The following is a 10,445-nucleotide window of genomic DNA, read 5'->3' on the forward strand; positions in this document are numbered from 1 at the left end:
AGTAGAAGTGTGGTAACCTATAATGCCGTGGACCAAGATCTGGAAAGTGGAATTAAGCTGGAAGGCTCCTTTTTAGCCAGCATGGACACCATGGTCCAAGTGGACTCCTTGTGTGCTGTAAATTTCTAAGATTCTATGAGGTCAGGTTGCATAGACAAGGCTTGTACTTCCTTGAATATAGAAGATTAAGGGGTGATCTGATCAAGATGTTGTAGATGATTAAAGGATTTTATTTGGGAGGGAGATACGTGCTGTTTTTGCTGGTGGGAGAACCCAAGGATGCATAACTTTAGATTTCAGGAGTGATGTCAGGAAGCACTTCTTCACACAAAAGATAATGAAAATCCAGGCATTTCTTTTCCGAGAAGCTGCTGAAACTCGGGGTCAGTTGAAAATTTCAAAACTGAATTGATCAATTCTTGGTCACCTGCAATATTTAGAGTTACAATACCCAAGTAAGTAAGTGAAGTTAAGATACAAATTAGCCATAACCTATTTGAATTGAGGAACAGAGTTGAGGGGTTGAACGGCTTACTCATGTTTATATGTTCTTCCACATTTCTAAGGGTCTGGGACATCTGGGGAACACTACTTGGAAAATGTTACATGTTGTTTTAAACATGCATTTTGCTTAATGTTAATGATTACAAATAATTCTGTATATATGTTGCCTGTAATATGGAAACAATGGCCCATGAAATTTCACAGCATGATAAGGCAAAAGAAAAGATGGTGGGTGAAAGAAATGGTTTTAAAGGTGGTCTCAGGAGAGGGAGAGAGATGGAACAGTTTAGTTCAGGAGTTTCAGAGCTTGGGGCCTAGACAACTGAAGACACAGTTACCAATGTTGGAGTTAAACACAGTGATACAAAATGTGTCAGGGTCAGAGAAATGGAGAACTGTGGAGTGGGCTGTAGGGCTAAAAGAGCTAACAAAGATATGGAGGAGTGAGGTAATTTATACCTGCTGTTGTACCAGCCTCCCCACCTTCTCCTACTCATTATATATTTGACCATATTATTTGCCTCCCTCACCGTCACCTGTCCACTGTCTCTCTCTCCATTTCACTATGTTACATTCACTGTCTGGGGGATGGTACAGATGGTTTCTCACTAACCATCCAGGCCGTCATTAACTACTGTCTCACCTCCATTCATTATCTATGTGTCTTCTATCACTAGTCACCCAGTTCCTCATCTTTTCCATATATCATTGCTTTACTCTGCTTTCCATTCACCTTCATTTCATGCCCTACTTCCAGTTGTGGTTGTTAAACAATAATCTGAAGGAGGTAAGAAATCAGTGCCAAGATTATCACTGAAAATACCCAACAGATCAGGCAGCATATGTAGAGAGAGAAATAGTAAACATTTGAAGATGTCAAAAAGAAAACTGCAGATGCTGGAAACCAAGGTAGACAAACAGGAGGCTGGAAGAATACAGCAAGCCAGGCAGCATCTGGAGGCAAAGTTTCAAGTATAACCCTTCTCAGAATTGTTCCTGCTGTATTTCAGACATTGTCTTTCTCACTGTAAATGTTAATTTTCCATAGCTGTAGATTGTTTCCAGCTGGCGTATAGGAAAGAGTTGCGGAGTTAAGATTGACCTCAAAGCACTGTTACAATGGGCCGAATGGCTTCCTTCTGTACTGTAGGATTCTGTGCAGACCTGCTGGTGGCTCGGAATAAAATCAGTGATCAATGTGATCACAGGTTCCATCGAGTCTGTGTTCAACTGGTCTCAGGAAGATTTGTGACCATCTACTAGGAGGAGGAAGTTTGCTCACTAGTCAGCAACTCTATAGCTGTTGAGAAACGTATTTAAATATCAGGTGAGGATTAGGATAGACTGTGATGTCTTTCAAAGTCGACTTCTATGCCATGTGTAAATTCGTTTATGGAGACGTGAGTGAATTGAAGGATGCCTGCTAAGAGTAAAACCAATCAGAGAGGAACCAGAGGCTCAGCTGTCATGGTGAGTGAGGAGCAATCTCTTGCATTAGCTCCATGCGTATTATATGCTGATCAACAGACCCCGCCCCTCTGTCATGTAAAGAGTTACCACCCCTCTCCTTCACTGTAAGCCGCTACTGCACCGTACAGTGTCTAAATGGGCGATCGCAAGGTGATCAATGTTTACCTCCTGGGATTCGGCTTCATGCTCATCTTCACAGCCTTTACCACCTGCGGGAACATAGAGGTGAGTGTTAACCCGGTTGACATGAAGTATACGGGCAGCGAGTCCCAGGGAAACAGAATACAGTGTTAACCTCTATTACAAGGGTTAAGTACTGTGTTTTGGGTGCTGGAAACTTGAAATAAAGACAGAAATATTCACCATCTCTGGACAGACAAACGGAGTTAAAGTTTCAGGTCTGTAAAGCTTCCTTAAAACCAACAATGCTTCGAGATGTAATAATTTATAAACAAAGCGGTGAAAGGGAAGGTTTAAAGAGCAAGCTGCAAGGTCTGTGATATGAGGGAAGATTCAGAACGAAGATGTTACAATGCAAAGAGAAATGTTAATAAGGAAATAAAAGTTGTAATTAATTAGACTTGAATGGACAGGGTGGAATTTGCAACCAACAGTTGCTGTCCAAAACACAAGGGGCAAAGCTTTTATCTGAAATTGTTGAACTTAGTGCTGGATCCGGAAAGGCTGGAAAAAGTCCATAAAAAGGTTCCTCGAGTTTACGTTGAGTTTCTTTGGATCCACGCAGGAGAGGTCAGAGTAGGAAAGTAGAGAATTAAAATTATAGGCTACTGGATGCTCTGGTGCTAGCTTTGTGGCCTGAATAAAGGTGTACCACTAACTGATCACCTTATCTGCTTTTACCTTCCCCCAAGTATAGTGAGCAATAAATCCAGTAGGTTTATTGAAAAACGTTTAAGTAAAACTGTTTATCACATGGAAGGTGCGTGGTGGTCTTCAGTGGTGAGAACGTGCCAGGAAAAGGACAGGTTGCTTCTACTGTGCATGCTACTATGGGAAGAAGGGTTTTGGGGGTGACTAAGAAGTGAACCCAGAGGGTTGGGGAATGCTGATAAGGGTTGGAGCTATGTTTAGTGTTGACATATCGTGGAGGCAACAAAAAGACCAGAAGATGATCTGTTGAACATGGAGGCTGTAGGTTGGAAGGTGAGAACAAGGGAATCTTCTCATGCTTCTGGCAGGGAAGGGGGCTTATGCCAACCATTGCCAAACAGTCGGCTGACATTGACTGACCAGCCCACGTTTGAAGAATGAAATACTGGAGGAGTGATGGCAAGAGGCCAGCTGGAAATGAGGGGACAAACAGACCTTACAGGAGAAACTGAAATAATTGGCTGCTGTTGCTATTTACTCATTGATTCATAACATGTGATATCTTGACTGGGACACAACAGAAACTCTGTTCTTTAAATAACATTATCTCCCACCACCAACCCATGATCATGACATCATTTGAACAGGAGTCACAGGGCACATCTCAATTTAACTTGCTGGTCAGAACCATACTATATTTACAGCACAGGGTAGGCCAATCATATCTCTGCTGGCTCATTGCTCAAGCAACCAAAAACAATCCCATTGCTTACCTCTCTCCTTATAGCCCTGTATCTTCAAATCTTTCTATACCAATAAAAACCTTAGCAAACCACCCTTCTCTGCTCAAATACAGATTGTTTCAGTAACTCAAGTCCCTCACCATAACAATAAACACAATATTTGGACAAACTTAACATTATATCTTTACTTGAGAACATGTTTCATCTCTCTCTTACACACTTTTTTTTCTCTTTCCTTCTCGGTGTGATAGCTACAGCGTAAATTCATCAGGATGATGGAAAGGTTGAGAATTAAGAGTTACTACATGACAGCTGAAATTTAAGTCTATATTCAAAGGAGTACAGAGAGTTAGTGAAAATCCAACAAGTAATCCATATTCTGGGAAAGCTTAAAATTATATGTTGAAACATTAATTGAACTGATTGATGACAAGAGGCCATAAATTAGTCCCTAGTACTAGAACAGAAGGAGACCTTTCAGCCCATGGAATTTGTTTCACAATTCAGGCTTAATTTGAATAACCATATTGAATGTCAGGATTGTTGAAGGTAAAAATGGTCAGCCTGACTTGGGGGCACTAGTTGTGGTCTTATGGCACAGATTCAGACCAGACTCTTATGTGTGGATGTTCTGCCTTGCCTGCAACCATTCTGTCAATGCAATGGAGTCAGCGTAGTCAGTTATCAAGATTAATATAATGTGCTGTAACACAGTAAACCTAGAACGCAGACTGTGTGTAAGTCTGTGATATCATAGCATTGTAAATAATTAGTATTGTAAACAAATTTCAAATATCTGATTCAAGAAGAATCAAGAAGAAGGATGTTGCCAGGTATGGAAGGTTTGAGTTAGAAAGAAAGGCTGGATAGGCTGGGACTTTTCTCACCGGAGCATAGGAAGTTGAGGTGACCTTGTAGAGGTTTACAAAATCATGACGGGTGCAGATAGGGTTAATGATAGGTGTCTTTTTCCTTGGATGAGGAATTTCAAGACTGGGGGGCTTTTAAGGTGAGAGGTGAGAAATTTAAAATAAGATATGAGGGGCAAATTGTTTACACTCAGGGTGGTTTACATGTGGAATGAATTTCCTGAGGAAGTGGTGGATGCCAGCACAGTTACAATGTTTAAAAATCACTTTGGTAAGTACAAGAATAGGAATGGTTTGGAGGGATATGGGCCAAGAGCAGGCAGGTGGGATTAGTTCATTTTGGAATTATGTTCAGCATGCACAGGTTGGTCCGAAGGGTATGTTTCCATGCTGTATGACTCTATGACTATGACTCTATAAGAACCTGACCGTCTGAGTTATATATTGTGTGCACTAATGTATAGTAAGCCACGTGTATCCTCCGTCAGCTGATGGATCAGTACTCCTCCATTTTGAACACCATGGCGGAGGGTGGCAAGGGCATGAAATGTATCCTGGATGGTGGACTTCAAGGTCCATCACAAACAGTGGCTCAGTTGCACCACTATTGACCAAGCTAGCCTTTACTTAAACACATAGCTGCTAGACTTGATCTGTGGCTGGTGATAAATCAACTTGAACTCATCCTCACTAATCTACCTGTTACAAATGCATCCCTCATTAACAGTATTGGTAGGAGTGAATAGCATACAGTCGTTCTATAAAGGAAGTCTCATTTTCACATTGAAGATACCCTCCATCATGTTGTGTGGCACTACCTAGGTGCTAAAGTGGACAGACTTCAAACAGATCCAGCAAGATGTTGTTGTACACACTGGTAGGAATGACATTGTTAGGGAAAGGGTTAAGGTTTTGCAGAGTGAATATAAGAGGTTAGATAGAAAGTTAAAGAGCAGAACCTGAAATGTAGTAATCTGTGGTTTACTTCCAGTGTCGCATTCTAGTGAGAGTAGGAATAAAAAGATAGGGCAGAGTAAACCAATTGCTGAAGAGACATTGCAATGTGCACGGATTCAGATCTTTGGATCATTGGGATCATTTCTGGAGAGAAAAGACCTGTTCAAAAGGTATGGGTTTCACCTGAACTGGAAAGGGGCCAGTATTCTGGCAGGGTCGTTTGCTAGTTCTATTTCAGGAGGCTTTAAACTAGAGGGCAGTGGGGGGTTTCCTAAGTAGCAGTAAAAATAGAAAGACAGATAAGTATGGTTCTGAATCAGAAAACTGCAAGTTAATTAGAAAAGGCAGGCGAGAGCAAGTCAGAGAACGAGGTAATTCTGAAGAATTAAACTGCATTTATTTCAATACAAGGCATCTTATAGGTAAGGCTGATGAACTCCAGGCAGGTGGGGACTTCAGATTGTAGTAAAGAGAGGTTAAAGATGTCAGCGAATATTCCCGCTGGCTGGTCCACACAGGATCTGAGCGCTCGGCTGGGGACTTCATCTGGGTCAGTTACTTTCCATGAGTTCAATCTCAAGAAGGTTCTCGGAGGGAATAGGTGTATCCAAAGCTGTCAGGGCCGGTAACACCATTTCACTGACGTTCTGTTCAAATTCAGTGTAAAAAGCATTGAGCGCATCAGGGAGGGATGTATTTTTTTTGTCCACTATTCTGGTCTGCTTCATTTTGTAGCCCGTTATGTCGCGTGGGCCTTTCCACACGTGGTTGTCTGTGTGGCTAGTTTGGGTCACTAACTTAGTTCTGCAGTGTCTCTTGGCATCTCTAGTGGCCTTGCAGAGGTCATATTTGGATTTCCTGTAAAGGTCCGGATAATCTGACTTGAATGCCACATGCCTGGTCTTCAGTAGGCAATGGATTTCCTGCTTCATCTATTGTTTCCTCTTGGGGAACATACAGATTGCGTCCCAAAGAAGTCAGTCTGTGCTAATGAAGTCTATGACTGTGCTATGAGGTTGGCAGAGGTGAACTCTCACAGCAGGTAGATAGGGACAGCATTTCACTGTTAGATATTCTATGTGTGGGGAGCAGTAACTCACCAGGGTCACCACATCTGAGCACTAGGAGTTATTGATTAGGATGTAGACTGCACTGCCCCTTGCCTTACCTGAGGACACCATGCAGTCCACGTGATATATAGAGAAACCTTCAGGTTGTGAGGCACAGTCAGCTGTAGCAGGAGTGAGCCATGTCTCTGTAAAACAGAACACACAGCAGTCTGTCAGTTCTCTCTGGAAGATAAGCCTAGCTTTAAGTTCATTCATTTTGTTAGAGGAGTGAAGGTAGTCTATGGTCAAGGGGTACCATCACATTTTGTCAAATGTATTGTCTAGTCTCAGTCAGGGAGTGAGCCATGGTCAGTCAGGCACTTGGTGTGATCAGGATCCAGGGATCTGTGTCCCTCCAGTCCAGAGTCTGGCCCATGGTCAATCCTGTAGGTCAAGTCTAACCAGTCCAGGATTATCGTTAAATCAGTCAGGGATTGTGCTCATGCAGAGCTGTCCTTACAAATCATTCTGTGGGCTCGCCATAGTCACCTGATGGTTTGGGCAGTAAATATCAATTATCAGAGAGCAATCCATGCTGTGCATGGGAAAATGGGAAACTCAAAACTGGGTATGGGATGCATTGTGGCTGTAACTCTGAGGGAATAAAGACTATGAAGGGGGCTGACTCCAAAGTATAAGATTAGGGAGGCGATGGCCCAATCATATTCGAATCCTGCCATGGCAGATGGTTGTAGAATTTGAATTCAATGAAAATCTGGAATTAAGAGTCTAATGATGACCATGAATCCATTGTCGATTGTTGGATAAACCCATCTGGTTCACTAATGTTCTTTAGGGAAGGGAACTGCCATCCTTTTCTGATCTGCCTTACATGTGACTCCAGACCCACGGCAATGCGGTTGACTCTAAACTGCCCCTGGGCAATTTGGGATGGGGAATAAATTCTGACCTAACCAGCGGTGCTGTCATCCCATGAATGAAAAGAAATATTAGCATGGGAGGGTGTGGGATACTGGAGGAAGAGTGTTTTGGCAAGTCAGCACCACTCTGACTTCAATGGCTGGACAATGGATAGTGATAGTGGCGGGAGGTATGTGCAGTGGCAGAGTTAGAGTAAGTGTGAGGTAGTAGAGAGAAGGCAGTGACACTTACCTTGCAGAACACAGAAGATCACTAACCGTCTTGTAGCCCTGCTGTGCATTCCTCTTATTCCATGAAATGACACTGACCGGGGCTGCTACCTGAGTCCGTGTTGGGCTGTGTCTGGTGCCATTCTGTCTGGCATTCTGTCCTCTCATTCTACTGTAAATCCTAACACAAAGTAACTATTCAGTATGTCCGTCATTTCCTCATTTTCGTTGACAATATCACCTTCTATATATTTTCAAGGGGCCCACATTACTCAAACTGTTGTGGGTCCAGAATGATCCAAGAAGGTTAATAAATGACCCAGTGAAGTAAGCATCACCCACTGTAATAATATCATGAGGACTTCATGGGAGAGTAAGTAGGATCTCATGGGAGACAGACCTAAGGCTATGTCCTCCCAACAGTCTTTGTAGTGATGTAGAACCTATTCTTATGACCCGTATATATTTGCAGAGATGGAATAAACTACATCTTGCTTACTCTACAAGCCTCTTCTCATTGAACTAGAAAGTAGCTACCATTGCAAGCAAAAGACCAAGTAACCCTTAAAGAACACACAATTAAAAGATATAGATGGCAGCACACAAGCCAACCACTTTCATATCCCAATGTAATTGTAAAAGTTTTTTGAGTTGATTTTGATAGTTGCAAGCTTATTATACTCCCTTTTTATAGTTCCTACTTTCTGTTTTGTCCTTGTGCTGATTTTTTTCATATACACTTCCTGTTCGCCAACATATGTGTTGTTTTTTGCAATGGAGTTTTTAATGCTTTCCTTCTGGTTTTATGTTTTTTCTCACCGCTTTAGTTGTCTATGTCTGTATTTTGGGCAAATAGAAACCCTGCCCTTTGGAGGCATAAGCTGATTTTCTATCGTGTCAAATTCCTTTTTGAATGCTTGACTCTAATCAGTGGCATCAAACCCATGAACAGATAATCCCACGTTACAGTGATGGTCTTTGTTTCATGCCATTAGAGTCAGCATTACCTAGAGTTAGAATCTATTACCTTTCACATTTATCCCTTCCAAACATTTCATTTCTTTATTCATAAGTAATTATAATTTGGCCACACACCATGCTTTGAACACAAAATTTAGAGTGACTCTTCAGTGGAGTACTGAGAGAGTGCTGCACTATTATAAGGACTGCCTTTCAGATAAAACATTAACCATTAAACCAATGTGCATTCTGCTAGTTGGGGCAGATGTTAAATATCCCAGGTTCAGTATTGAAAGGAGACTCCTCCCTGATTCTGTGAGTCAATGTACAATTCTCAACCAAGACCATTAAAAAACCTATTAACACATCTCATTTCTGCTTGTGGGATCTAGCAATGTGGTGAATGGTTGGCCCTTGTGTGCCTGAGAAGTGTAATGTGAACTTGCTTCTACTGTGGATATTTCTGAGAAATTTATAAATGTAAATCCTTTCAATGTTCTTTTGCAGCAAACAGTAATAAGGAGTTTGACCAACAGCAGTTTCTCCGGCAGCGGTTACAACAGGTACCAGAAATCCTGACTCTTTACTGACTGCTGAAACAGTCTGCAGCATTATATGCAGACTGACGTACCCCACACCCCATCTCACAGCCTTTACACTATGCTTCTGGTAGGTGTCTTAGTGGCCAATATCATTTGACTAATTGCCAGCCATCCACAGACTTAATCAGGGTTGAGGTAGGAAAGCAGTAGGGACCCAACCAATAAATCCCATATCACCAAGCTCACCTCAAGGTGGCGGGGTGGTAGAGTTCAATTATGCCCTAGGAGCATGACAACATGCACCTGATTTGGTTTCCATTAATGCTGGTGTGACATACTGATCTCCCTTCTCTGAGGCGTACTTGAAATCTGATGTTCCCCAGGTTGCGAGGAATCAGTGCACCTTGATTTCACTCTTAAGCCTCGTCCATAGCAGAGGAATTCCTTGCCATGTGCGAGATCACATGATGAGACCATGGGTGAACATTTAGAATGCATTCCTGCTCCCTAGAAAATATTTTTCTAATTGTGATCTTATTGGAGTTTATTATCTGTTGCAGTCAACAACTTGCATCTTCATAGTACATTTAATGTGGTAAAATGCCATAAGGCGAATAAGACACAATTTAACACCAAGACAAAGAAGGAAATATTTAGGACAGGGGACCAGAAGCTTGGTCAGAGTTGTGTTTTAAGAAGCACTCTGAAGGAGATAGAGAAATAAAGAAGTTAAGACAAGGAATTCCAAAGCTTACTACCCCTGCATCATTGCCTCCAATGGTGGAGTAATTAAAATCAGGGTGAGCAAGATGTCTGAATGGGAGGTTGGCAGAAAACATGCAGAGAGGTACAGCTGGAAAAGTTTACAGATAGAGAGGGATGAGACTATGGGGCAATTAGAAAACAAGAATGAGAATTTTAACATTCAGTTATTGTAGGACCAGGAGCTAATGTAGTTGAACAAAGAGAAAATGTCTCAGTAGTACTTGGTGTGATTTGGGAATTGCAAAATGTATTTCTGAGCTTCTAACTGTTCCCAATATAATCAGTGAACATGCCTTGACTGTGTCTTACTACTAGTTTGATTCATCCTCATTATTATGGGCATCTTCTTCTACCTGTCCAATTTATAACCTAAGGATGTGCCGCACATCATACTTCTGTTTCAGTAAGAAACATTTTTCTACAGAAGCCCATGATGGGGTAAATTTCACAACAGTTGTGGAAAGAGATGCCATGGGTAGGGGAGAATGTTGTAATGTTGTTGCCAGTAGTAGTCGGAAGAGCAGGAATGAATCATTAAATGGTATGCCCAAGCATCGAACTTTCTTAGATAACAATGTGTAGAGCTGGATGAACACAGCAGGCC

At 41.9% G+C, this 10,445-nt stretch overlaps 1 protein-coding gene across 2 annotated transcripts in view; it reads left to right on the plus strand.

Annotated features, from left to right (window-relative positions):
* Window positions 1-2,086: 2,086 nt before the first annotated feature.
* The window catches only part of LOC109910477 (UNC93-like protein MFSD11), a 28,896-nt gene continuing 20,537 nt past the window's right edge, over window positions 2,087-10,445 (plus strand). For both annotated transcript variants that reach the window (XM_048609481.1, XM_020509666.2), the window contains exons 1-2: window positions 2,087-2,199; window positions 9,042-9,097. In XM_048609481.1, coding sequence (XP_048465438.1) covers window positions 2,110-2,199; window positions 9,042-9,097 — 146 coding nt within the window. In that variant the 5' untranslated portion in view covers window positions 2,087-2,109. The remainder of the gene's footprint in view (window positions 2,200-9,041; window positions 9,098-10,445) is intronic.

Source organism: Rhincodon typus, chromosome 21, assembly GCF_021869965.1.
Source record: "Rhincodon typus isolate 14 chromosome 21, sRhiTyp1.1, whole genome shotgun sequence".
Lineage (NCBI taxonomy): Eukaryota > Metazoa > Chordata > Chondrichthyes > Orectolobiformes > Rhincodontidae > Rhincodon > Rhincodon typus.